The sequence below is a fragment of the Anomaloglossus baeobatrachus genome, chromosome 9 (genome assembly GCF_048569485.1).
Source record: "Anomaloglossus baeobatrachus isolate aAnoBae1 chromosome 9, aAnoBae1.hap1, whole genome shotgun sequence".
NCBI classification, from domain to species: Eukaryota; Metazoa; Chordata; class Amphibia; order Anura; family Aromobatidae; genus Anomaloglossus; species Anomaloglossus baeobatrachus.
Genome location: NC_134361.1, coordinates 37599957 through 37626575, shown reverse-complemented (window position 1 = coordinate 37626575; position 26619 = coordinate 37599957). Strand labels below are relative to the sequence as shown.

At 51.0% G+C, this 26619-nt stretch overlaps 1 protein-coding gene across 2 annotated transcripts; it reads left to right on the top strand.

The window, feature by feature from the left end:
* The first annotated feature begins 440 nt into the window (after positions 1-440).
* On the top strand, positions 441-26619 carry LOC142250401 (olfactomedin-4-like). Of its 2 annotated transcripts, XM_075322563.1 has the most exons (6): positions 441-526; positions 3611-3706; positions 18694-18789; positions 21896-21991; positions 23258-23423; positions 24939-26619. In XM_075322563.1, the coding sequence occupies exons 1-6, from the start codon at positions 470-472 to the stop codon at positions 25727-25729; spliced, it is 1302 nt and encodes a 433-aa protein (XP_075178678.1). In that variant the 5' UTR covers positions 441-469; the 3' UTR covers positions 25730-26619. The 2 variants fall into 2 exon arrangements, with proteins under 2 accessions (XP_075178678.1, XP_075178679.1); XM_075322564.1 differs by lacking the exon at positions 21896-21991.

The following is a 26619-nucleotide window of genomic DNA, read 5'->3' as shown; positions in this document are numbered from 1 at the left end:
GGAAAAAAACGCAGCATGGGCACAGCACTTCCAAAATGCCGTAGAAATGGCTGTACTGTGGATTTTTGAGAAATCCGCGGAATTTCCGAAAAAATACAAAGTAAATTCCGCAAATTTTCCGTAGCGTGGGCACATAGCCTTAAGACTCAAATTTGCATATGTCTTCCTTAAAACCTATAAATCTATAATAAGACCCACCATAATACCAACGCAAACCCAAACCTACTTGACATTGAGAAGATATCAACATCTTTTATAACATTTCTTCCATCATGTTTATACTCCAAATATTTTTAAGCATTCAGAGGATTATTTATTTTGTTACCGATAGGGGAGGGATGGAGTATACACGTGATTGTGTTTCTGTGTGTGCGCGTGTGTATATACAGTATATATATAGAGAGAGAGAGCGATGGATAGAGAGAGAGAGTTAGCACAAGCGGGCAGGATAGAAGATAAGAAGGACACCATGTTCACTATCTTCATTTTGCTCCTTGCCTTGTGCCAGATTCATGCAGCCATCTTGGTAAGTTCAACTGAAAATGTTATTAATTTTCTTGTATAATATTCCAAAATTCTCTTAATTTGGTTTTACAAATCTAATTCTCTACTGTCCAATCAAAGCATTTTAAGGTATTGCAAGAGTACCCCATTCAGGATTCTCAATTGTTAAACAGATAGAAGAGTGATTAAATATATAGCGAATAGTTTTTGACACATTCGGAATATTGCTGAACAAGTAAGACCTAGATTCGAAATAAAAAAAAGGGATATGAAGAGTATAGCCCATATAGCAGGAACACAGTTAAAAGAAACATATTTACAATTTTGGCACATATCGTAAATAAATGAAAAAAAAAATGATATGGGGTCTCCCCTATCTTTGAAATCCAGCCAAGGTAAAGCAGACAGCTGTGGGCTGATATTAACAGGCTGAGAAGGTCCATGGAAATTCATCCCTTCCTAGCCTAAATAAACCAGTCTGCAGCCACCCCAGAATTGTCTCATCCATTAGATGAAGAACTAGTTTATTTGAATAGAGTCTCCCCTACACTATACCTCATTCACCAATTTATTATAAAAAATGTTCCATTGTAGTCCACGTTGACCCAAATGTAGCTCCGAAGACTGTGAATAGCAGTAAAGTATAGGATTCATAGGTGCGCGGGTAGTGACAACAGGACGCTGAGGCTGCACTTACTTCCATGCAACGTGTATGCCTCTTTCAGGAACAGGACACCATCAGGGGGAAGCACTGTAGTTACTTACTACAGTTTATTGCTGCTCCGTGCAGTTGTCCTGGATCCGTGGTAATAGAATCTGTGGGAGATGTGAGTGCAGCGCTAGCTTTCTGCTTTTATCGCACCTGCCACATATTTTAACTGTGAAACAAGACATCATCAGGGGCAATGATAGAAGCAGTGTGACACAAGCGCCACATCACAACTTTTAGCCTCAGCTGATAATGAATTATCAGGGGGTGGTGATAGAAGCAGTGAATAACACCAACGCTGGCCCCTGATTATTCATTAGACGGCGGTGCTAGAAACTGTGGGGTAGCACTGTCACTCACTGCTTCTTTTTCCATCCCCTGAAAATGTCTTCTTTCACAGTTAGAAAATGTGGCTGAGGAGATAGTAACCAAGAGCCAGCGCTGTGCTCACCTCTCCCACAGCATGTATCACCACGGATGAAGGAAATCTTCAGAGGGAAGTGATGCACGATATTGTTGAAAGTAACTGTTGCGCCAAACCCTGATGATGCAATATTCCAGAAGCAGTGATAGATGCTGTGGGGAGTGAGTGCAGCCTCAGCCTTCTGACACGCCGCGATTGAAGTGTAGCCTCACAGGAAGTTAATTTAAAAAAAACATTCGTTTAGGGATTAGCGAGATAACGACAACTAGAGGGCAAAACTGGCTAGAGTGTAAAGACAGATATTTAGAAAGAACATTTTAGCTACTGGACCAAACCTTTAAGGCTTAGTTAATATTATTATTATTACTATTATTAATTTTAGAGCAGCATTAATTTAATGTTGCTTTACATATGAAAAACGGTTTACAAAATACAAACATAAATTACAATGAAAAATATTAATAGGTACTAACTGGTACAGTGGAGAGAGGGGCCTGACCTTTTGAGCTTAGAGTCAACAGGATAACGAGGAAGGAGACAGTAGGTTGGGGGGTTGTGGCAGCTCCAGTGTTGGTGAGGGGGCAGAGGAGTCATTTCAGGCTATAAGCTTTCTTGAAGAGATAAGTTTTCAACTTCTACCTGAAGATTCTGAATGTGGGAGACAATCGTACATGTTCAAGCACGGAAAGTCTTAGGGGTACTTTGCACGCTGCGACATCGCTAGCCAATGCTAGAGATGCCGAGTGCGATATTACCCGCCCCCGTCGCACATGCGATATCTTGTGATAGCTGCTGTAGCGAACACTATCGCTACGACAGCTCCACACGCACTTACCTGCCCTGCGATGTCGCTCTGGCCGGCGACCCGCCTCCTTCCTAAGGGGGCGGTTCCTGCGGTGTCACAGCGACGTCATACGGCAGGCGGCCAATAGAAGCGGAGGGGCGGAGATGAGCGGGACGTAAACATCCTGCCCACCTCCTTCCTTCCGCATAGCCGGTGGACGCAGGTAAGGAGATGTTCCTCGCTCCTGCGGCTTCATACACAGCGATGTGTGCTGCCGCAGGAACGAGGAGCAACATCGTATCTCCTATTGGTGCGACATTATGAAAATGTCCACCGCTACACAGATCACCGATTTACAACGCTTTTGCAATCGTTTATCAGCGCATCTAGGCTTTACACGTTGCGACATCGTTACCGGCGCTGGATGTGCGTCACTTTCGATTTGACCCCGACAATATCGCAGTAGCGATGTCGCAATGTGCAAAGTACACCTTAGAGGTGATTGGGTGAGGAATGCATGGGAGTGGAAAAAGGTCTTGTGAGGATTAGGGATTATGTGTCGGAAGAAATAAGGAGATTAGTTTGTAGATATATGGTGGAGACAGCCTTGTAGGTCCATGTTAGTAGTTTAAATTGTATCCGTTGGGAAAGTGGGATACAATGACGAGATCCGCAGAGCGGAGAGATGGATGATTAACAAGGGGAGAGAGGATCTGTAGTAAGAGGGAGTGGTTGACTGTATTGACAGCAGATTACAGATCTAGAAGTTGGAGTATAGAATATTGTCTTAGGCGGTAACATGGTAGGAATTTGTTTAGTGCAGGAGGTTGGAGGTAATATTGGGCGATAGCTTCACGGGGAGGATGTGTTGACAGGTGGCTTTTTCAGGATAGGTGTGATTCTTGCATGTTTGAAAATGGAAGGGAAAGCACCAGAGGTTAAGATAGATGGAAGAAATGGGTTAGAGTTTTGTTAAGCAAGGTCGTGAGATTGGGAGGACGTTGGATAGGATAGGGTCAAGTGAACAAGTGGTGAGGTGTGATTTGGAGAGAAGATGAGTAAATTTATCTTCAGTGATGTGGGAAGGAAGGTTATGGAGGGAGGGCATTGATCTGTTATATGAAGGTTTATGGTTGTTGAAAACTAAAAACCTGTCTGATTTGGTTGATCTTATTTTTGAAATGTGCAGCAAACTCTGACCAAACGTGTGGAGGTGATGGAAAAAGAAGGTCTCTCGAATACTGAGTTGAACTTTGAGTTGCTGAAACTGGAGATTAAGGAAATGGTGAGTTGGTTAAATGGGAATTTAAGGAAATGGAGGCACTGATATTGCAACTAAAAACTTCTATGAATGGTACCAAACTTATGTTTGAAGTTCTGTATTTAGAAGTAAGAGTAGAGATGAGTGAACTCGAATGGTACAGTTCGGGGTTCGTAACGGACACTTAAGGGCACTTTATGTGACGCCCTGGACCAGCCAGGGGTCACAGGTAATGACATCACCACACCCTACACCCCGGTTAGGCACATCAAAGCTAGACCCAAAAATCCTTATTGCCTTCCTCCAGGGGCTGATGTTCATACCAGGGGGTGGGCCAGGCGGTTGGTCCCGCCCACCGAGGAGTTCACAGTCCTGGAGGCGGGAAAAGAGAGCAGATGAGTTTTGGACGTGAGAGTGTGAGGAGTAAAGTGGTAGTGGAGCAACTGTCTGAGAGCGTCCGAGTGTGTGCCCCGGACAGAGACAGCAAGGTTAGCAGACGGCGGTGACTGTCTGCAGGAGTGGCCTATCGGAGTTGCCGTAAGGACCGTGGACGGGCGGTGGCCCGGCGGTACCGGACCGGTACACAAGGAGAAGCTAGCACCATTGGCAGGGGCCTTTCGGATCCCGGCAAGGCTTGGAGTCGCCGTGAATTTGACAAATCCGTCAGTGAAGGGAACCTCCGGGTTTCCAAACAACTAAGTCCCGATTGAAGGCAACAGTCCAACCGTATGAGAGAGACACTGCCACCACCAAGGCACCAGTTTCTCAGGGCCAGCGCCTGTGGGCAAAGAGGGGCTCCTCCGGCCCATATCCAAGCCGGGGAGCGGGTTACCGGTGGGAACCCATTGGAACCAACAGAAGTACTAGGTGCAGGGAAAGAGACAGTCACCGTTAACTACTGGGGAAAAGCAACAGCAGCCGTCCGTGGGAACCGTCTTTCCAGCCGTGTGTTTTACCGAGAACTGTGTCATTGTCTCAGGCTGAGTGAGTACCACCGTGCCGTGCGGCACAACGCTGCCCCCGCGACCCTGCACCTCACCAGGCCCCGCTACCGGCCTGCCAGCACCCATCCTCAACCCCATCACTGGGCCCAGGGACAACCAACCCCTACCCACGGAGGGAAGAACTAACAACTCAGCTGCTCCCTGTCACCGCTCCCGGGATCCCCATACAGAGCAGCGGTGGTGTTACCAAAAATCACCACAACCGTGGGTGGCGTCACGGACAATAACCAAATCCCCACCACCAATCCACCCCCTTTCACTCACGGGCGAGGAGCGGCGCTCGAGTCCCCGGGATCCGGCACACCGCTCGAGCCACCACCGAGCAGCAGCAGCCGTAGCAGCAGCGGCAGCCGGACCCGAGCAGTGGGAGAGCGCGGCGTCCCCTCCTCCGCCCGTGACAACTTGACGTCACGAACAGGATCTTACCGCTCTGCCATCTGGTAGAGGTGCGCCTTGTTACCGCCGGAGGAAAAATTTCAGAAGCCGCCATCTTTGGCGCGGAAAGTTCCGGCTCGAGCGCCTTCTCGAGTAGTGGAGGCGCGAAGGCCAAGACCCCGCCCCGATAGAGGAGGAGCCGGAAAGAGGCTAAGGGGGACGGAAACAAGATGTCTACGCCCGACGGAGCTGCTGGAGGAGCGGCGGTCGCAGCCGCAGTGGCACCCGTGGATGGGAATGGGCCTGCCCAGGTCCCGGCCGCGCTGGCGGGGGGTGCTGAGGCCCCAGCTCTCGCTCAGGTGATGCCGTTCTCCTTGCCCTATGTGCCCGGAGCTACCTGGCTGCCGCAGTACGACGGGAAACCTGATGCGTTGCAGGTCTTCCGGAAAAAGCTTAGCCCGCTCCTAGAATTGTACCCCCTGACTGATAAGCAACGTGCAGCAGTAGTGCTGGGGCAGCTAACCGGCGCGGCTGAGCAGGAGGTGGAGACCTGGGCCGAGGGGGACCGGTCCTCTGTAGCCACCATCTTTGAGAGACTACAGACTGCCTTTGAGACCCGTACCGAAGCCGAGCTGAGGATGCAGTTTTACCAATGTCGGCAACGACATGTGGACAGTATTCGGGACTATGCTTTACGTCTGCAAACCGCCCTCCGCACACTGAAGCGGGTAGACACCATCAATGAGGCTGACAGCAACAAAATGTTAGTAGTGCAATTTGTGCAGGGGATGAGGTCCTCCGAGGATCGCAAACAACTCCGGCTGTGGGCCCTAGAACACCCTGATGTGGACTTTGCTGTGTTAAAGGAACAGGCCATTAAAGCTCTGCAACCCCCAGCTTTGGAAGTCTTGGAGCCAGCCCCATGGCCAGTTGAGACGGCCCCCGTCGTGGCGGCCCCTGCCCTACCAGCGTCTCCAGTACCTAAAGCTCCAAGCAGTACGATGGAAGAACTGGCTGCCCAGGTCCGCCGCATGGATGGAGACCTTGCCAAGATTCTCACCGCACTCCAGCCTTTGACCAGATCTCAGCCTCCAGCAAAGATACAGCTCGCCGACAGCCCTGAGGATGTTCCCTGGATGCAGCGGAGAAGGGCTAATGATTCGCGGAACAGACCCCCAATCTGTTACAGGTGCAGCAAGCCTGGCCATTACTTCCGACAGTGCCCGTTAAACGAGCAACCCCTGGGGCCACGGGCCAATCCTCAGGAGTAGAACCCCATGGCCCCCCAGACTGGCGGGACCGGTATATCGGGGCCCGGCCCATCATCCCCGTGGCTGTGGACGGCATACCGGTGATGGCTCTCCTGGACACTGGATCACAGGTAACCACCATACCATACACAGTATTGGGGGACAGACGAGCTGGCTCCCCCAGATACTAGTATAACACTGATCACTGCTAATGGACTCCCATTGACCCAAGTGGGATACAAACAAGTGGTCATGACCGTGTGGCGAGCTGAACTGCACCACCAGGGTATGATTGTGATAATGAATGAACCCAGTGACCATAACCCTAAGATAGTGCTAGGGACCAATGTGATGGAGCACTGTATGAGTGATGTGTTGACCCTACTGTAGCAGCTGGCCGCCACGGCGGCAGGGAGCCGACAGAGAGCTGTGCAGCGTGAGATCCGAGCATTGATGTACCGCCAACATGTGAACTCGACAGGGGGAGATATTGGTGGGGTGAGAGTGATGGATGCTGCCCCGTTGATTGTGCCTCCCAGGAGTGAGATGATGATTTGGTGTAGGGCAGCAGTAGGGCCCCAGGGGCGTGACTACCCCGTCATGATAGAGCCCATGCCCTCCGAGCACTGGCCCACGGTAATGGCCGCCCGAGGGATGGTAGATGTAAAGAAGGGGAGAGTGCCTGTGAGGGTGCTGAACTGTGGGGAGGAAGAAGTCAGGCTCCCCCGGTATGCTACACTTGCTAAGTTGCTCACTCTGGATCCCCACGCCATCCGCGAGACAGTTTCCCCAACCTCCCCACCGACTGCCAGCACTCACCCGCCCAAAGGGGAGTCAGAGGAGTGGCACCGACAGTTACATGTAGGCACTGACGATACCCCTGCACATCACAAAGAAGGGGTATACCGGGTGGTACGGGAGTATGAACGAGTTTTTAGCAAACACCCCCTAGACTTTGGGCAGATCAAAGGGGTCCAACACCATATCCCCACCGGTGAGCACCCCCCTATCAAGGAGAGGTACAGGCCTATTCCCCCTGCACACTACCAATGTGCCAAAGACATGTTGAGGAACATGAAGGAGGCAGGGGTTATCAGGGACAGCTGTAGTCCCTGGGCCGCCCCGTTGGTACTGGTTAAGAAGAAGGACGGCACCATGCGGATGTGTGTGGATTACCGGAAGATTAACCAGATAACGAATAAGGATGCTTACCCACTGCCCCGTATTGAAGAGTCCTTAGCCGCACTGAGAACCGCGAACTACTTCTCTACCCTCGACCTCACCAGCGGGTACTGGCAAGTGGCCGTGGCACCCGAGGACCGGGAGAAAACTGCCTTCACCACCCCGATGGGGCTCTGTGAATTTAATAGCATGCCGTTTGGGCTGTGCAACGCCCCTGGAACCTTCCAACGGCTGATGGAATGCTGTCTGGGACATCTAAATTTCGAGACCGTCCTGTTATACCTGGATGATGTGATTGTGTACTCCCAGACATATGAAGCCCACGTGGAGCACCTGGCCGAGGTGTTCGCGTCCCTTGCCAAATATGGGATGAAGTTGAAGCCCTCCAAGTGTCATCTGCTGAAACCCAGAGTACAGTACCTGGGGCATGTGGTGGGTGCAGAAGGTGTCGCCCCCGACCCTGAGAAGATCACTGCCATCCAAGACTGGCCGAGACCAACCACAGTGAGGGAAGTAAGGCAGTTTCTGGGTCTGGTGGGATACTACCGTCGCTTCATCAAAGGGTACACAAAGATGGCTGCCCCCATGCAAGACCTCCTCGTGGGACAGACCAAAAGTGGTAGACCCCTCGGGGCTCCACTGGTGTGGGAAGAGAGGCAGGAGGAATCCTTCCACCAGCTGAAAGCGGCCTTGATCGGGGAGGAGATCCTAGCGTATCCTGATTACAGCCACCCGTTCATCCTCTACACCGATGCCAGCAATGTGGGCTTGGGGGCAGTCTTGTCCCAGGTCCAAGATGGGAAAGAAAAAGTGATTGCCTATGCTAGCCGGAGGCTCCGACCGACTGAAAGGAACCCTGAAAATTACAGCTCTTTCAAGCTTGAGCTCCTGGCACTGGTGTGGGCTATCACCGAGCGGTTCCGCCATTACTTGGCCGCAGCAAAATTCACCGCTTTCACGGATAACAATCCGCTGACCCACCTGGACACGGCCAAGTTGGGTGCGTTGGAACAGCGGTGGGTGGCCAGGCTAGCCAACTACGACTTCACAATCAAATACAGGGCCGGTCGTGTCAACGTTAATGCTGATGCACTCTCTCGGATACCCCACTTGTCAGAAGAAGGGTGCGAGGATGACGACCTCGAAGAGATCGAGTTGCCTGCATTTCACCAGCCACCCACTGAGAAGGTACATGTCCACTAACAACGGGTGAACCTGGACCCGCTGCCCAGTCAGGAGTGGCAGGAAGCTCAAAACCAGGCGCCCGCTGTCCGCCTAGTCAAGACCCTGGTGGACCAAGGCGCTGCTGGAATAGACCCTGCCGCCCCAGCTGAAGCCCAACGCCTGTGGAAAGAACGGACCTGGCTGTATCTACACCAAGGGAAGTTGTACCGTGAGCTGATTAACCCAAAGACTCATGAGAAAATCCGCCAGTTGGTGATTCCCCAAGCTAATGTGCCCACCGTTCTACAAGCGTACCATGATGGTGCCGGACACTTCGGGTGGAAGAAATTGGAAATGCTGTTGAGGGAGCGGTTCTATTGGAGCGGGATGCGGGAGTCTGTGGAGGCCTGGTGCCGAGAGTGCGGCCCGTGCACGCTGAGAAGGAAGGACGAGGCCAGCCAGATGGCGCCCCTACACCCAATCGTTACACATCAACCGCTGGAGATGGTCGCCCTGGACCATGTGAAGCTCACCCCCAGCCGAAGTGGGTACACCTACGCTCTCACCATAGTAAATCACTATTCAAGGTTCATGGTGGTTGTCCCGGTCAAAGACCTAACCGGCCGTACCGCCGCTAGAGCGTTCCAAGCTTACTTCTGTCGACCACATGGATACCCTGAGAAGGTGCTTACTGACCAAGGCCCAGCCTTTGAAGCGGAGGTGTTCCATGAGTTTTGTCAGCTGTACGGCTGCAAGAAGATCCGGACCACGCCTTACCATGCCCAAACCAATGGCATGTGTGAGAAGATGAACCATTTGGTCCTTGGCCTCCTCAAGACGTTGCCGCTAGAAGAGCAGAACCTGCGGAGAAGCTACCTGACTTGGTCGATATGTACAACAATATCCCGTCCAGCTCAACGAAGTGCACCCCAGCATATCTGATGAGGGCTCGCCCCGGCCGACTGCCGGTGGACCTGGAAATGGGATTGGAAGCCCCAGAAACACTCCCTTCGACAGCTGAATGGGACACCCGGCGGAGGGTTCAGTACCGACAGATTCAGGAATATGTGGAGAAGAACTTGAGTCGGAGTCGGGAACAACAGGAGCGGCGCTTCAACCAGAGGGCGTCTGCTGGCCCTTTCCAGCCCGGAGAAGTAGTGTTGAAGTGTGAAGCCCCACAAGTGCTGTGTCGGTGCATTACCTTCAGGGACTCCACGTAGCTGGATCTTGTCACAGGTAGGAGATCTTCTTTTAGGATTGTCGTGACGCCACTCTCAGAATTGCGGTCAGTGGGGACCGCCACTGCAGGTTAAGGGATGCCTGGGGCTGATGGTGGGTGCAGCCAGTTGTAATAGCCTCCTGAGAGTGAGGCAAGCCCCAGGGCCCTGTGTAGGTGTGTAGAACCACAAGGCGCAGAATAACTCCACACAAGCAGAATGTCTTTCAGGGGTTTTACTCACAGAAGGTGGCAGAGTGAGTAACCCGGGCGTAGCTGGGATGAACCAGGCTGGAACCAGGTGTCCTTCAGGCTGACTGATGAGGGTGGCTACCGACTCGCCTTCCTTAGCCCTTCTGTGGTTTGTGGTAACCCCGACTTTTAGTCCCTATGGGGGTCACCCAGGGAAGTAGCTGCTCCCCTCGTTTGTTTGCCGTTTGCTTGTCGCCTGGACCAGATCACTCCAGCTGCTTGCCTCCTGTGAACTATGGGCCCTAACTGTGGCTACGTGGCTGCGGCCTTTGGGGTGTTGTGGCGTGGGCTTTGAGGGCCCCACACCGGCAGGTTTAGCAAGGAAAGGTGGATCTATCCCCGCACCGGGATCTGCCGCCCGTTTGGGCCTGGTACTCCCTGACAGTCTCCGTACTTTCCACTACGCTGCTCTCTCTAGCTGTGTGTGGGGTTCGGGCAGCACTACCAGGTGACCGTTCTCCCCCGTCGGTAGTCACTGCGCGGACGCTGTTAGACTGCAACAGCTCCAGGGTCTGCTCCTCACGTCTGCTTTCCCTGAGCTGCACACTAAACTGACTCACTACTCCTCCTCTCCTGTTCTTGCCTACGCCACCTAGCAACCAGGCTCTCTACCACACCCCTTGAGTGGAGATGGAGGCTTCGCCCCCTCCACTCCTCAAGTGGAGGTGAAGGCTTTTACCCCCTCCTGGGATCCCCAGGGGTCCTCCCAAAGGTACATGTGTGAGACCTGATCACTATGCGCCTGTGTAGTCACACCTCGGTCAGCCTTCTGGATTACCTGTATTGTACTGTCCCCAGCATGGGTGCAGTACTCAGTGGTGCCTGACCAGGTCAGGGGCGCCACATTCCCCCTTAGTTATCACCAGCACGTCCTCGGGCTGCAAGACAACATTTTAAAATGCGTAAAACATTAAAACATGGTAAAACTTTTAAAACCACCAGGTACCATACATCACCACCCTCCACCCACAAGTCCGTTAACCCACCCAAAACCCTCTCAGGAGGCAGGTCACCGGTTTCTTTTGGTAACCAGGTCTGGGCCATCCATTTCCCCAGACCTTTCCTCCAATCTGCCTCTCCCGTTGGCCGCGCCTTCAGCCACTTCTGGCAGGATGTAGAGGCGGCTTTCATGGGCTGGTGGTCTTCAGGGCATACCTGGCCTGGTGAAGCCGCGCCTTCAGCCACTTCTGGCAGGATCCAGAGGCGGCCTTCACGGTTGGTGCTGACCAGGTACCCTCTTTGTGGTGGAGAGCCAGGCCCCATAAACAGGCGTGCTCCCTGGTTGCAGGTGAGCCAGGCCCCATAAACAGGCGTGCTCCCTGGTTGCAGGCGAGCCAAGCCCCTAAACAGGCTGGCTCTGGTGGTGGTACCTCTGGGGTAACTATGTACACTGCGAGAGTTTGTGGCTATAGCCAGTTCATAGCCTTAAGGTTCATGGGTTTCTCACATTAGTTCATGTGGGCGCATTTCTTAAACATTAACGTTGCAAAACTTTTCAAAACTTGTCAAACTGGTAACTTCTGTACTTCTTTCTTTACTTTACGCAGATTCCTCCTCACCAGGGCTTGGGCCTGTAGGGCTGCGGCACCTGTTGTTTTCTCCATCTCTGTCTTTTCTTTCTTCTTCTGTATCTGTTTCTTTTTCTGTTCAGACAGCAGGTTCACTGTAGGGATTTCTGGAACATGGTGTAACATCCAATGCATACCATCCCCTTTCTCCTTGGTGCATGGTGAATTCCACTGAATCTCCTGTCCGTAGATTCCTTCCTGGATGTCCTCTGGGCAAATGGGCTCTAACGTCTCTTCTATTAACTAAGATGCCTTCCTTCATACCAGGAGCTACTATGAAGCCATATCCTGATTTCAAGCTGAAGTCCTCTACTACACCACGACAAAGTGGACCTCTAACCTGGGATTTGGCCCTTCTCAGGAACCGTTTCTCTTCCAAGTCTCTGGCCATGACTTCGTCTTTCTGCTCTGGAGACTGCGGTGCATGGGAAAACCTTGTTCTGCTACGGCGCCGTGTCCTAGGGGCTGGGTTCTGCTGGGTTGCGGCTTCACTGTTTGCAGGCTCCCAGGTGAGGTACCTGGACAGATCTTCTTCAGCAGAGGGTGTCGGGCTTTCTTCATCCCAGCGGGAATACGGCAGCATCTCTGGCGCGGGGCATGGATCCACTGCTGATGGCTCCGGGGTCAGCTTCTCAGCTTCCTGGCCTCTTCTCCCCTTTAGTTCTTCGGAGCACTCCTGTTGTGGCAGCGCCGGGGATGGGTGGTCATCAGCAGGCCCGGGAGGGGGACTCTTTGGCGTGGTTGCTGCAGAAGTCGCCTTGGGGGTGTGCGGAGGGAGCAGATACCGATCCACCATCTCTTGTGGGAACTGGGCCTCTAGGTCAGCCTTCAGCTTCCAGTATTCGGGGTCCTCTCCTATCAGGGACTTCCTAGCAGGGACTTCCTTAGACTGGGGAGCGGTGTCTGCTCTGGCCTTGCAGGCCGGGGTAAACAGAGGTACATTCTTGTTTTGGCGGGCCGCGCCTGACATGGCGGCGGCCTGGTCTTGGCGGGCCGCGCCCTGCATGGCGGCGGCCTGGTCTTGGCGGGCCGCGCCCTGCATGGCGGCGGCCTGGTCTTGGCGGGCCGCGCCTTGCATGGCGGCGGCCTGGATCAGCGTTGCTGTCGCAGTCTCACTCAGGGTCGCAGCTGGAGTCTTAGCGGGCATCGCTACTGTGGCCGGTTCTTGGCGGGCCGGGCAGGGCATCGCTGCGGCGGCCTGAATTGGCGTTGCAGCTACGATGGGATCTGTGCAGGCTGGGCTGGGCGTCGCTGCAGCGATCGGAGCTTGGCGGGCCGCACCTGGCGTGGCTGCGGCCTGGTTCAGCACCTCGCCTGCGGCGTGGATGAGCGTCGCTGCTGCGGTGGGGTCTTGGCGGGCCGGGCCTAGCAAGGCGGCGGCCTGGGTCAGCGTCACACCCGCGGCATGGATGAGGGTCGCGGTGGCAGCCGGATCTTTGCGGGCCGGGCAAGGCATCGCTGCGGCGGCCTGGGCTTGGCGGGCCGGGCAGGGCATCGCTGCTGCGGCCTGGTCCAGCGTCGCCGCGCCGGGCGCCTCTTCAGGGACCGCGGGCGTGGCAGCAGGGGTCGGGGCACTCGCGCTGGCAGGGGCAACACTGGACTCACCCATCGGTGGCACCATCGGGGTCTGAGTCGTCGCCGCTCGGTCTGGCACTCGTCGCGCAGCTTTTTCCTCATAGGCCTGCACCGCGGCAGCCATCTCCAGAAGCGCCGTGCGTTCCTCGCTGATCTGTCGTATGACCCTGGCCTCCAGTTGGTCGCAGAACTGGGCAAGTTCCTGATACCACCAGGCAGCGGAGCCTGGCTCTGGGTCTCTGCGTTCAGACGCCATTTCCTCTGCGCCTTCTTCTGCACGATTTCCCAGCAGCGGACTCGTCGCTGCCTCCAGTAGCAGGCTCTTCAGTTTCTGCTCTGCCTCTTCCAGCAGCAGGCTTCTGGCTCCCTTTCTGTCCCGACGTCTCTGAACGCCTCCGCTCTCTTCACTTGCGAGGTCAGGACTCTGCAGGGGATCTCTGGGTAGCCACACCTCTTCGTGGGCGGTAACTTCTCCCAGCGCGGGCTGCTGTTGTTTTTCAGCGCGCTTTTCATGGTGGCAATATGGCGGCGCTTCCAATTTTCCAAGCGGACCGCCCAGGCACATGGTCACCTGTCTGGACAGGTCTAGTCCTTATCCTGTTCGTGACGCCAGATGTGAAGCCCCACAAGTGCTGTGTCGGTGCATTACCTTCAGGGACTCCACGTAGCTGGATCTTGTCACAGGTAGGAGATCTTCTTTTAGGATTGTCGTGACGCCACTCTCAGAATTGCGGTCAGTGGGGACCGCCACTGCAGGTTAAGGGATGCCTGGGGCTGATGGTGGGTGCAGCCAGTTGTAATAGCCTCCTGAGAGTGAGGCAAGCCCCAGGGCCCTGTGTAGGTGTGTAGATCCACAAGGCGCAGAATAACTCCACACAAGCAGAATGTCTTTCAGGGGTTTTACTCACAGAAGGTGGCAGAGTGAGTAACCCGGGCGTAGCTGGGATGAACCAGGCTGGAACCAGGTGTCCTTCAGGCTGACTGATGAGGGTGGCTACCGACTCGCCTTCCTTAGCCCTTCTGTGGTTTGTGGTAACCCCGACTTTTAGTCCCTATGGGGGTCACCCAGGGAAGTAGCTGCTCCCCTCGTTTGTTTGCCGTTTGCTTGTCGCCTGGACCAGATCACTCCAGCTGCTTGCCTCCTGTGAACTATGGGCCCTAACTGTGGCTACGTGGCTGCGGCCTTTGGGGTGTTGTGGCGTGGGCTTTGAGGGCCCCACACCGGCAGGTTTAGCAAGGAAAGGTGGATCTATCCCCGCACCGGGATCTGCCGCCCGTTTGGGCCTGGTACTCCCTGACAGTCTCCGTACTTTCCACTACGCTGCTCTCTCTAGCTGTGTGTGGGGTTCGGGCAGCACTACCAGGTGACCGTTCTCCCCCGTCGGTAGTCACTGCGCGGACGCTGTTAGACTGCAACAGCTCCAGGGTCTGCTCCTCACGTCTGCTTTCCCTGAGCTGCACACTAAACTGACTCACTACTCCTCCTCTCCTGTTCTTGCCTACGCCACCTAGCAACCAGGCTCTCTACCACACCCCTTGAGTGGAGATGGAGGCTTCGCCCCCTCCACTCCTCAAGTGGAGGTGAAGGCTTTTACCCCCTCCTGGGATCCCCAGGGGTCCTCCCAAAGGTACATGTGTGAGACCTGATCACTATGCGCCTGTGTAGTCACACCTCGGTCAGCCTTCTGGATTACCTGTATTGTACTGTCCCCAGCATGGGTGCAGTACTCAGTGGTGCCTGACCAGGTCAGGGGCGCCACAGAAGCGGAAAAGGAGGACCCACAAGCTGGATGATCAATGGGAGCAAACCCCATATGTCATACAGCCCACAGGATGGGAAGATGGGAAGGCCTACCAGATCAGCTGAGACAAAGGGAGCACGTTGGCCACGGTTTCCCGAGACCATCTAAAGAGGTGCCCACCAGCATTGAGGGCAGCGGCTGAAGTTCCGATTCCTAAACCGGCAGAGAAGGCAAAAGAGGTAATCCACACTGTGATGGGTGACTTCCCGGCGGACTGGCCTACACAGAACGGCGCGGTGATTCTTCCAGTGATACTGTTCCCACAACCCGTGGATGAAGAAGTGATGGAGGCGGTCAACCGTGAGCCAGTGCCAGTGCCCAGGGATGAACCTGTACCCAGCTCCCCTATGCCTCCGCCTGCCCCACATGATGACAGGGAAGAGGAACTGATTGTTCCCTCTCCCCCGCTGCCTGTCACCACTGACACCGGACCCCGGAGGTCCACTCGTCCCAACCTAGGTAGACCCCCACTTAGGTACAGGGAAACTGTTCTTTAAAAGGGGGGGGAAGAGTGTGTGTCTTTTAAAGTTTAAAAGTTTGAAAATGATAAGTAAATGATACCGTGAAAAGTCACCTGATTAACCTGCTGATTTGAACCAGTCGTAGCCGGCAGCTGGTCCTCGTTGGGACCCCCTTCACCTTGCATAGAAACGTCTATGGACAAGCCTGAGAACTTGCAGGGCAACCACAAACATTAGTGGCTTGTAAATAATGTGTTGTTGCAGCTTCCAACCGTTGCCGCCTCCGGAGAGGTAGATTGGAGGAAGGGCCTGCAGTGGAGCAGGCTGGGGCCCAGCCACCACCGGAACCGGTGGCATTCCTCTGGGGGTTTCAGGGGTTCCCCATGGACGTGGGTCCCCTGAAAAGGACAGATCCCGCTCGGGTAACTTGTGCTGGACTGGGGTCAAGGGGTGCTGCCTGTTGCTTAGGGGCAGCATCAGGGCCAGGTTGCTTGGGTGGGAGAGAGCGGAAGCCGTAACCGTTTGAAACCGTTGAAACCGTTTAAGTAGGAGTACCTCCCGATGTGGGAAGATGTTATTTTAATTGTATGTCTGTCACCGTTTTACACTTTTATATTTTTACAGTTAAAAAGAAAAATAAAACCGGTGTTGGACGGGCAGCCCGCGGACGGTCTGCATTTTGCTAGGGGGGAATGTGACGCCCTGGACCAGCCAGGGGTCACAGGTAATGACATCACCACACCCTACACCCCGGTTAGGCACATCAAAGCTAGACCCAAAAATCCTTGTTGCCTTCCTCCAGGGGCTGATGTTCACACCAGGGGGTGGGCCAGGCGGTTGGTCCCGCCCACCGAGGAGTTCACAGTCCTGGAGGCGGGAAAAGAGAGCAGATGAGTTTTGGACGTGAGAGTGTGAGGAGTAAAGTGGTAGTGGAGCAACTATCTGAGAGCGTCCGGGTGTGTGCCCCGGACAGAGACAGCAAGGTTAGCAGACGGCGGTGACCGTCTGCAGGAGTGGCCTATCGGAGTTGCCGTAAGGACCGTGGACGGGCGGTGGCCCGGCGGTACCGGACCAGTACACAAGGAGAAGCTAGCACCATTGGCAGGGGCCTTTCAGATCCCGGCAAGGCTTGGAGTCGCGTGAATTTGACAAATCCGTCAGTGAAGGGAACCTCCGGGTTTCCAAACAACTAAGTCCCGATTGAAGGCAACAGTCCAACCGTATGAGAGAGACACCGCCACCGCCAAGGCACCAGTTTCTCAGGGCCAGCGCCTGTGGGCAAAGAGGGGCTCCTCCGGCCCATATCCAAGCCGGGGAGCGGGTTACCGGTGGGAACCCATTGGAACCAACAGAAGTACTAGGTGCAGGGAAAGAGACAGTCACCGTTAACTACTGGGGAAAAGCAACAGCAGCCGTCCGTGGGAACCGTCTTTCCAGCCGTGTGTTTTACCGAGAACTGTGTCATCGTCTCAGGCTGAGTGAGTACCACCGTGCCGTGCGGCACAGCGCTGCCCCCGCGACCCTGCACCTCACCAGGCCCCGCTACCGGCCTGCCAGCACCCATCCTCAACCCCATCACTGGGCCCCGGGACAACCAACCCCTACCCACGGAGGGGAGAACTAACAACTCAGCTGCTCCCTGTCACCGCTCCCGGGATCCCCATACAGAGCAGCGGTGGTGTTACCAAAAATCACCACAACCGTGGGTGGCGTCACGGACAATAACCAAATCCCCACCACCAATCCACCCCCTTTCACTCACGGACGAGGAGCGGCGCTCGAGTCCCCGGGATCCGGCACACCGCTCGAGCCACCACCGAGCAGCAGCAGCCGTAGCAGCAGCGGCAGCCGGACCCGAGCAGTGGGAGAGCGCGGCGTCCCCTCCTCCGCCCGCGACATTTACATGCTGTGATATCGCTATCGATATCACTAGCGAGCATACCCGCCCCCGTCGGTTGTGCGTCACGGGCAAATCGCTGCCCGTGGCGCACATCGCTTACACCCGTCACACAGACTTACCTTCCTTGCGACATCGCTGTAGCCGGCGAACCGCCTCCTTTGTAAGGGGGCGGTTCGTGCGGCGTCACAGCGACGTCACACGGCAGTCGTCCAATAGAAGCGGAGGGGCGGAGATGAGCGGGACGTAAACATCCTGCCCACCGCCTTCCTTCCGCATAGCCGGTGGAGGCAGGTAAGGAGATGTTCCTCGCTCCTGCGGCTTCATACACAGCGATGTATGCTGCCGCAGGAACGAGGAACAACATTGTATCTCCTATTGGTGCGACATTATGAAAATGTCCGCCTCATAGATCACCGATTTACAACGATTTTGCGATCGTTTATCAGCGCATCTAGGCTTTACACGTTGCAACATCGTTACCGGCGCCGGATGTGCGTCACTTTCGATTTGACCCCGACGATATCGCAGTAGCGATGTCGCAACGTGCAAAGTACCCCTTAAAGGTGATTGGGTGAGGAATGCATGGGAGTGGAGGAGAAAAAGAGGTCTTGTGAGGATCGGGGATTATGTGTCGGAAGAAATAAGGAGATTAGTTTGTAGATATATGGTGGAGACAGCCTTGTAGGTCCATGTTAGTAGTTTAAATTGTATCCGTTGGGAAACTGGGATACAATGACGAGATCCGCAGAGCGGAGAGATGGATGATTAACGAGGGGAGAGAGGATCTGTAGTAAGAGGGAGTGGTTGACTGTATTGACAGCAGATTACAGATCAAGAAGTTGGAGTATAGAATATTGTCTTAGGCGGTAACATGGTAGGAATTTTGTTTAGTGCAGGAGGTTGGAGGTAATATTGGGCGATAGCTTCACGGGGAGGATGTGTTGACAGGTGGCTTTTTCAGGATAGCTGTGATTCTTGCATGTTTGAAAATGGAAGGGAAAGCACCAGAGGTTAAGATAGATGGAAGAAATGGGTTAGAGTTTTGTTAAGCAAGGTCGTGAGATTGGGAGGACGTTGGATAGGATAGGGTCAAGTGAACAAGTGGTGAGGTGTGATTTGGAGAGAAGATGAGTAAATTTATCTTCAGTGATGTGGGAAGGAAGGTTATGGAGGGAGGGCATTGATCTGTTATATGAAGGTTTATGGTTGTTGAAAACTAAAAACCTGTCTGATTTGGTTGATCTTATTTTTGAAATGTGCAGCAAACTCTGACCAAACGTGTGGAGGTGATGGAAAAAGAAGGTCTCTCGAATACTGAGTTGAACTTTGAGTTGCTGAAACTGGAGATTAAGGAAATGGTGAGTTGGTTAAATGGGAAATAAAGGAAATGGAGGCACTGATATTGCAACTAAAAACTTCTATGAATGGTACCAATCTTATGTTTGAAGTTCTGTATTTAGAAGTAAGAGTAGAGATGAGTGAACTCGAATGGTACAGTTCGGGGTTCGTAACGGACACTTAAGGGCACTTTACATGCTGCGATATCGCTATCGATATCACTAGCGAGCATACCCACCCCCGTCGGTTGTGCGTCACGGGCAAATCGCTGCCCGTGGCGCACAACATCGCTTACACCCGTCACACGGACTTACCTTCCCTGCGGCATCGCTGTGGCCGGCGAACCGCCTCCTTTGTAAGGGGGCGGTTTGTGCGGCGTCACAGCGACGTCACACGGCAGCCGTCCAATAGAAGCGGAGGGGCGGACATGAGCAGGAGGAATATCCCGCCCACCTCCTTCCTTCCTCATTGCCGGTGGACGCAGGTAAGAAGATGTTCGTCGTTCCTGCCGAGTCACATCTTGTATATTGGTCCCTTCCCAGCCTAAATAAACCAGTCTGCAGCTGCCCCGGAATTGGAGCATCCATTAGATGAAAAAGTAGTTTATTTGACTAAAGACCCCCTACACCACCTCGTTCATCAATTTATTATCAAAAATGTTCCCCCAAAGTTCCGTTGTAGTCCACATTTACCCGAGTGCAGTTTGAGAGACTGAATAGCAGTAAAGTACAGAATTCGTAGGTGCACGGGTAATGACAACAGGATGCTGAGGCTGCACTTACTTACATGCAACGTGTATGCCTCATACACGATGTCCTGGATCCGTGGTAATAGCATCTGTGGGAGATGTGAGTGCAGCGCTAGCATTCTGCTTTTATTTCACCTGCCACATATTTTAACTGTGAAACAAGACATCATCAGGGGCAATGATAGAAGCAGTGTGAGTGACACAAGCGCCACACCACAACTTTTAGTCTCAGCTGATAATGAATTATTAGGGGGTGGTAATAGAAGCAGTGAATAACACCAACGCTGGCCCCTGATTATTCATTAGACGGCGGTGCTAGAAACTGTGGGGTAGCACTGATGTCACTCACTGCTTCTTTTTCCATCCCCTGAAAATGTCTGCTTTCACAGTTAGAAAATGTGGCTGAGGAGATAGTAGCCGAGTGCCAGCGCTGTGCTCACCTCTCCCACAGCATCTATCACCACGGATCAAGGAAATCTTCAGAGGAAAGTAATGCACGATATTGTAGTATGTAACTGCTATGCCAAAGCCTGAAGATGCCCTATTCCAGCAGGAGTGATAGATGCTGTGGGGAGTGAGTGAAGCCTCAGCCTTCTGAGATGCCACGATTGAAGTGTAGCCTCACAGGAAGTTAATTTAAAAAAACATACTTTTAGGGATTAGCGAGATAAGGAGAAGTAGAGGGTAAAACTGGCTAGAGTGTAAAGACAGATATTTAGAATGAACATTTTAGCTACTGGACCAAACCTTTAAGGCTTAGTTAATATTATTATTATTTCTATTATTAATTTTAGAGCAGCATTAATTTAATGGTGCTTTACATATGAAAAATGGTTTACAAAATACAAATATAAATTATATTGAAAAATATTAATAGGTACTAACTGGTACAGTGGGGAGAGGGGCCTGCCCTTTTGAGCTTAGAGTCAACAGGATAACGAGGAAGGAGACAGTATGGGGGGTTATGGCAGCTCCAGTGTTGGTGAGGGGGCAGAGGAGTCATTTCAGGCTATAAGCTTTCTTGAAGAGATAAGTTTTCAACTTCTGCCTGAAGATTCTGAATGTGGGAGACAATCGTACATGTTCAAGCACGGAAAGTTTTAGGGGTACTTTGCACACTGCGACATCACTAGCCAATGCTAGAGATGCCGAGCGCGATAGTCCCCGCCCCCATCGCACATGCGATATCTTGTGATAGCAGCCGTAGCGAACATTATCGCTATGACAGCTCCACGCGCACTTACCTGCTCTGGCCGGCGACCCGCCTCCTTCCTAAGGGGGGCGGGTCGTGCTGCGTCACAGCGACGTCACACGGCAGGCGGCCAATAGAAGCGGAGGGGCGGAGATGAGCGGGACGTAAACATCCCGCCCACCTCTTTCCTTCCGCATAGCCGGTGGAGGCAGGTAAGGAGATGTTCCTCACTCCTGCGGCTTCATACACAGCGATGTGTGCTGCCGCAGGAACGAGGAACAACATCGTATCTCCTATTGGTGCGACATTATGAAAATGTCTGCCGCTACACAGATCACCGATTTACGATGCTTTTGCGATCGTTTATCAGCGCATCTAGGCTTTACACGTTGCGATATCGTTACCGGCGCCGGATGTGCGTCACTTTCGATTTGACCCCGACGATATCGCAGTAGCGATGTCGCAATGTGCAAAGTACCCCTTAGAGGTGATTGGGTGAGGAATGCATGGGAGTGGAGGAGAGAAAGAGGACTTGTGAGGATCGGGGATTATATGTCGGAAGAAATAAGGAGATTAGATTGTAGATATATGGTGGAGACAGCCTTGTAGGTCCATGTTAGTAGTTTAAATTGTATCCGTTGGGAAAGTGGGATACAATGACGAGATCCGCAGAGCGGAGAGATGGATGATTAACGAGGGGAGAGAGGATCTGTAGTAAGAGGGAGTGGTTGACTGTATTGACAGCAGATTACAGATCAAGAAGTTGGAGTATAGAATATTGTCTTAGGCGGTAACATGGTAGGAATTTTGTTTAGTGCAGGAGGTTGGAGGTAATATTGGGCGATAGCTTCACGGGGAGGATGTGTTGACAGGTGGCTTTTTCAGGATAGGTGTGATTCTTGCATGTTTCAAAACGGAAGGGAAAGCACCAGAGGTTAAGATAAGTGGAAGAAATGGGTTAGGGTTTTGTTAAGCAAGGTCGTGAGATTGGGAGGACGTTGGATAGGATAGGGTCAAGTGAACCAGTAATGAGGTGTGATTTGGAGAGAAGATGAGTAAATTTATCTACAGTGATGTGGGAAGAAAGGTTATGTAGGGAGGGCATTGATCTTTAATATGAAGGTTTATGGTTGTTGAAAACTAAAAACCTGTCTGATTTGGTTGATCTTATTTTTGAAATGTGCAGCAAACTTTGATCACACGTGTGGAGGTGATGGAAAAAGAAGGTCTCTCGAATACTGAGATGAACTTTGAGTTGCTGAAACTGGAGATTAAGGAAATGGTGAGTTGGTTAAATGGGAAATAAAGGAAATGGAGGCACTGATATTGCAACTAAAAACTTCTATGAATGGTACCAATCTTCTGTTTGAAGTTCTGTATTTAGAAGTAAGAGTAGAGATGAGTGAACTCGAATGGTACAGTTCGGGGTTCGTAACGGACACTTAAGGGCACTTTACATGCTGCGATATCGCTATCGATATCACTAGCGAGCGTACCCACCCCGTCGGTTGTGCGTCACGGGCAAATCGCTGCCCATGGCGCACAACATCGCTTACACCCGTCATACGGACTTACCTTCCCGGCGACATCGCTGTGGCCGGCAAACCGCCTCCTTTGTAAGGGGGCGGTTCGTGCGGCATCACAGCGATGTCACATGGCAGCCGTCCAATAGAAGCGGAGGGGTGGAGATGAGTGGGCGGAATATCCCGCCCACCTCCTTCCTTCCTCATTGCCGATGGACGCAGGTAATGAGATGTTCCTCGTTCGTGCCGAGTCGTGTGATGCCGCAGGAACGGCGAACAACCAGCGGCGTGCACCACCAACGATATTATGAAAAGGAGTGACGTGTCTACGATCAACGATTTTTGACGTTTTTTTGCGATCGTTGATCGTCGCTCCTAGGTGTCACACGCTGCGATGTTGCTAATGATGCCGTATGTGCGTCACTAATGATGTGACCTTGACGATATATCGTTAGCGATGTCGCAGCGTGTAAAGCACCCTTTAGTGTCTGTCTGGTGCAGAACTCCAAAAATGGACTATTTCACGGAAGTCCGTTTTACTGTTTGGGTTTGCCACCCAAATTAAGCTTGTTGAAAGGCTACAGCACAGCCAATCAACAAGCTTTTGGTTTGTGGACACTCCTGTACCCATCACAGCCCTGCCAAGTATTGGCTTGGCTGTGATTGGCTAGCGCATAACGTGACCCAGCTTCTATAAAGGTTGTCTCACGGGTTGCGCCACCATTTCATTCTCAGCCTGGTGCAAAGTACATTATCAGAGCATGTTACAGAGTGTGAGCCTGACCAGGTTCTAGATATGTTTCCATGGCAAATCAGGATATGACAAAGGAAATATTTGTATTAGGAAATGGAATGATAAGATTCTTTCATGCAGTGTTCTAAGAGTGTAGCATATAGCATTGTCCAGAATGGGAAACAATTTCCAAATATTTATTTAGGATATCCCTTATCAATATGGCCCAAGTAACTGCAAGTGGCTACATTTTCTGTACATATGCTTCATCGCAATGTGTTATCTGTTGCAGATACATAGCATCTCCATCATGGTGAACCAGATGGAAGACGACGATAACAACAATGTTCTAGTTATCAGAAGGGAATTTAAAGCCTTACAAAAACAGTTGGAGGAATATGAAAAGAACCAAGCAACAATGCCAAATCCTAAACCACCACTTCCATTAGCCTATGATGGTGAGTCAGCAAAGCTTTACGATTTCCATACACATTATATAACTTGAAAAATCTATTCAGCCAACAGCTTTCTCTCCCAACCACTGCCACCACTATGTGTCACAGTAGGCAGCATGCATTTTCATTTTTCTAAATTCATTTTTCTAAATGCCTACAGTGAAACATGGTGGTGGCAGTGTCCTGGGCTGCATGCGTGTTGCTGGTGTCGGGGAGCTACATTTCATTGATACTATTATGAATTCATAGATGTACAGCTCTATTTTGAAACAGAATATGCCAACATCACTCCGTGTCCTTGGTAGATGTGCACTCTTCCAACATGACAATCATTCAAAATACACATTTGTTGCATGTTTGTAGCTCCATGGCCTTGAAGGCACAACGCTCAATGTGCAGTCGGAAAACATTTGTGATATTTAAATTTCCTATTTTTACCATTTCTGCAAGTATAATAGCTGTCTTTCACAAAAAAAAATATCTTGCTAGTGTCTGTGACCAGAGATATCTGTTTGATAAGTCAATGTGTAAGGAGTGGACATGCGACCAGCTTCCCCCTGAAGATGTATAATAAATGTAATGTGTTAAGTTCATACATTTCTCAGTTGCTGTAGCACCGGAGTCCCTGCACCGTTCACCCTCCTTTCTGCAGGGACACCCACTGACCTACCACTGTGGCTAGACCACACCACACTGCATAGCTTTCCCGTAGTCCTCCACATGGGTGTTCTCTGCTTCTCTCTCGAGAGACCTGTGCACGCAGCACAAGCCCTCCAGGAGTGCTCTTATGGCATGCGCATGGACCACTGCCCTTCCCTTAAAAGGCCAGCGTGTCATTTCCTGAAAGTGCCTCTCAGCCTATCGCTGAGAGGCACTGGATACTTAAGGCACTCTCCCACTAGGGGAGGTGCCTGATCAACATAAGTGGTTACTTAGTGATTTGTTCCTAGCCAGCTAGTTGTCAAGTCTCCTTGTCTGCTGTGCATCACCGTTACAGTGTACAGTGTCCTTTGCCTGTCTCCATCATACTATGGTGTCCATCTTACCTGGCCATGCCACCTGCCTCAGCTACCCTTGTGGTCCCAGCTTTACTAGTGACTGTGATTTTGTAAGAAAAGGGTTAGCAAGAGCGGGAAGCTTAGTGAGGGACTCCAGAAGCATAAGGAGCCATAATGTTCTAGTACACCAGAATGCCTGTAGTTACAGCACAGTAAGCATCAGCCAGACAGATAAAAAACCCTACCAGATCAGGAATCCAGAAAAGTGGCAGAAGCATTATCCCAGAGGTGAGTACAGCTTAGTAGGAAGCTGGGAGAGACCCAAACGGGAGCATAAGTGAGTTACTGATAGTTCCAAGATTGTGGACATAAGGCTATCATAGACCACGGTAAAAGAAAAAACTGAAATGTCTGAATGTCTGAATACTATTTTTTTTTTAGTCTTCAACATATAAGCCATTGTCTAATGTTTGAACTTCTTTATTTCTTTACATGGGCAAATGTGAATATGAACAAATAGTGAATATCAGCAAACCTTCTGTAGTACAACTGAATTGGCGGGGATTCAGCTATAAATTTGGAGCTTGGGGAAGTGACTCGTTTCTAGGAGCTGACCAAGGAATGCAATTTGTGGCTCCTCTCAATACTGATGAAAGGACGATGAACACCCTGCGTTTGTACAACACCTACAATGATCTCCTGATCTATAAACATAAAGAAGAAAAAAGCCTTCCAGTAAGTGGACAAGGAGGTGGGATGATCATGTACAACAAATCGCTGTACTATAACTGCTATAACACCCAGAATCTCTGCAAATTGAACCTACAGACCAACGCTGTGGAGCAAAAAGCTCTCACGGATGCCACCTATAATAGACGGATTTCATACTCATCCTCTCCTTTGCTCGACATAAACTTTGCCGCTGATGAGACCGGGTTCTGGGTAATTTATACAACTGAAGCCGATGGTGGAAACATTCACATTGTTAAAGTGAATGTTACTACTCTTGAGTTAATGCAAACATGGTCCACAAGCCAGGACAAACGAGATGTCACCAACACTTTCATGGCATCTGAAGTCTTATACGCCACCAGAGCCCTCAATACAAAGCAAGACGAGATCTTCTACATGTACGACACTAAAACCAGCAAAGAAAGCTACATGAGCGTACCATTCGATAAGATGAGGGAGAACGTGCAGAGTCTCTCCTACAACCCCAACGACCAGAAGCTCTACATGTACAATGATGGATATCTCATCACATATGATCTCACTTTCAAAGAGCTTAAATTAAAAGAATCTCAAATTTAATTTCAACAAATAATCTGTATGAATCAATAATCAAGAGTCCTATGATGTGTTGATGATTAATGTTTAAGAGGTTCTCTAACTTTAGAAAAAGGTCTGCTTTTTTGGCATAAATAGCACCATAGGCCGTCTGTAGTTGATTGAAAATATTCTTAGAAAAAGCAGACCCTATTGGTTTAGTTGATACTCCATATACCCTATTTATCAATATTTTCTTTCAACGACATAAGAGTTTAGATTTTAGAAAAATTGTGAATTTTTAGAATCTTGCGTTTGATTCATATTTGTCACTAATTGATTTCATTTCATGCAAATAAAGCTAAATGATATTGCACTTCATATGACCAGAATGAGACACTAAAACCAGTAAAGAAGGCTACATGAGCGTACCATTCGATAAGATGATGGAGAACGTGCAGAGTCTCTCCTACAACGCCAATGACCAAAATCTCTACATATACAATGACGGTTATCTCGTCAAATGTGATTTCAACATTTGAGGAACTTAAATAATAAGATTCTCAAATTTATAAACAAGAAATTGCTAAAACATTTTATATCCAAAAGTCCCATGCAGAGATGATTTATGATTATATGGGTTTTCCGAAACTAGAAAAAGGCTCAGATTTTTCTTTCCAGAATCCATGACTTTTCTGTTCCTAGGCTATTTCTTACATTACACTATATTCCTAAATATTTCAATGGGGGTGGGCTTAAATAAGTCTCAGCCTATTTCTGTTTGATAATAAAAAAAACAGACTATTGATTTTCTAGCATTTATTCTTTTAAGTAAAATTATTTGACCTTAAAAAAGTCAATTTTATATTTGATTCATATTTGCCAATAATTGATTTAATTACTCATATATGCAAATAAACCTAATTGATGTCTTA

Bases quoted from the DNA above. Each gene is read 5' to 3' on its own strand.
- LOC142250401 (XM_075322563.1), top strand. From the start codon at position 470: ATGTTCACTATCTTCATTTTGCTCCTTGCCTTGTGCCAGATTCATGCA. The intron at 3,707-18,693 runs GTGAGTTGGTTA...TGAAATGTGCAG, and splicing joins AACTGGAGATTAAGGAAATG to CAAACTCTGACCAAACGTGT. The intron at 21,992-23,257 runs GTGAGTTGGTTA...TATCTGTTGCAG, and splicing joins AACTGGAGATTAAGGAAATG to ATACATAGCATCTCCATCAT.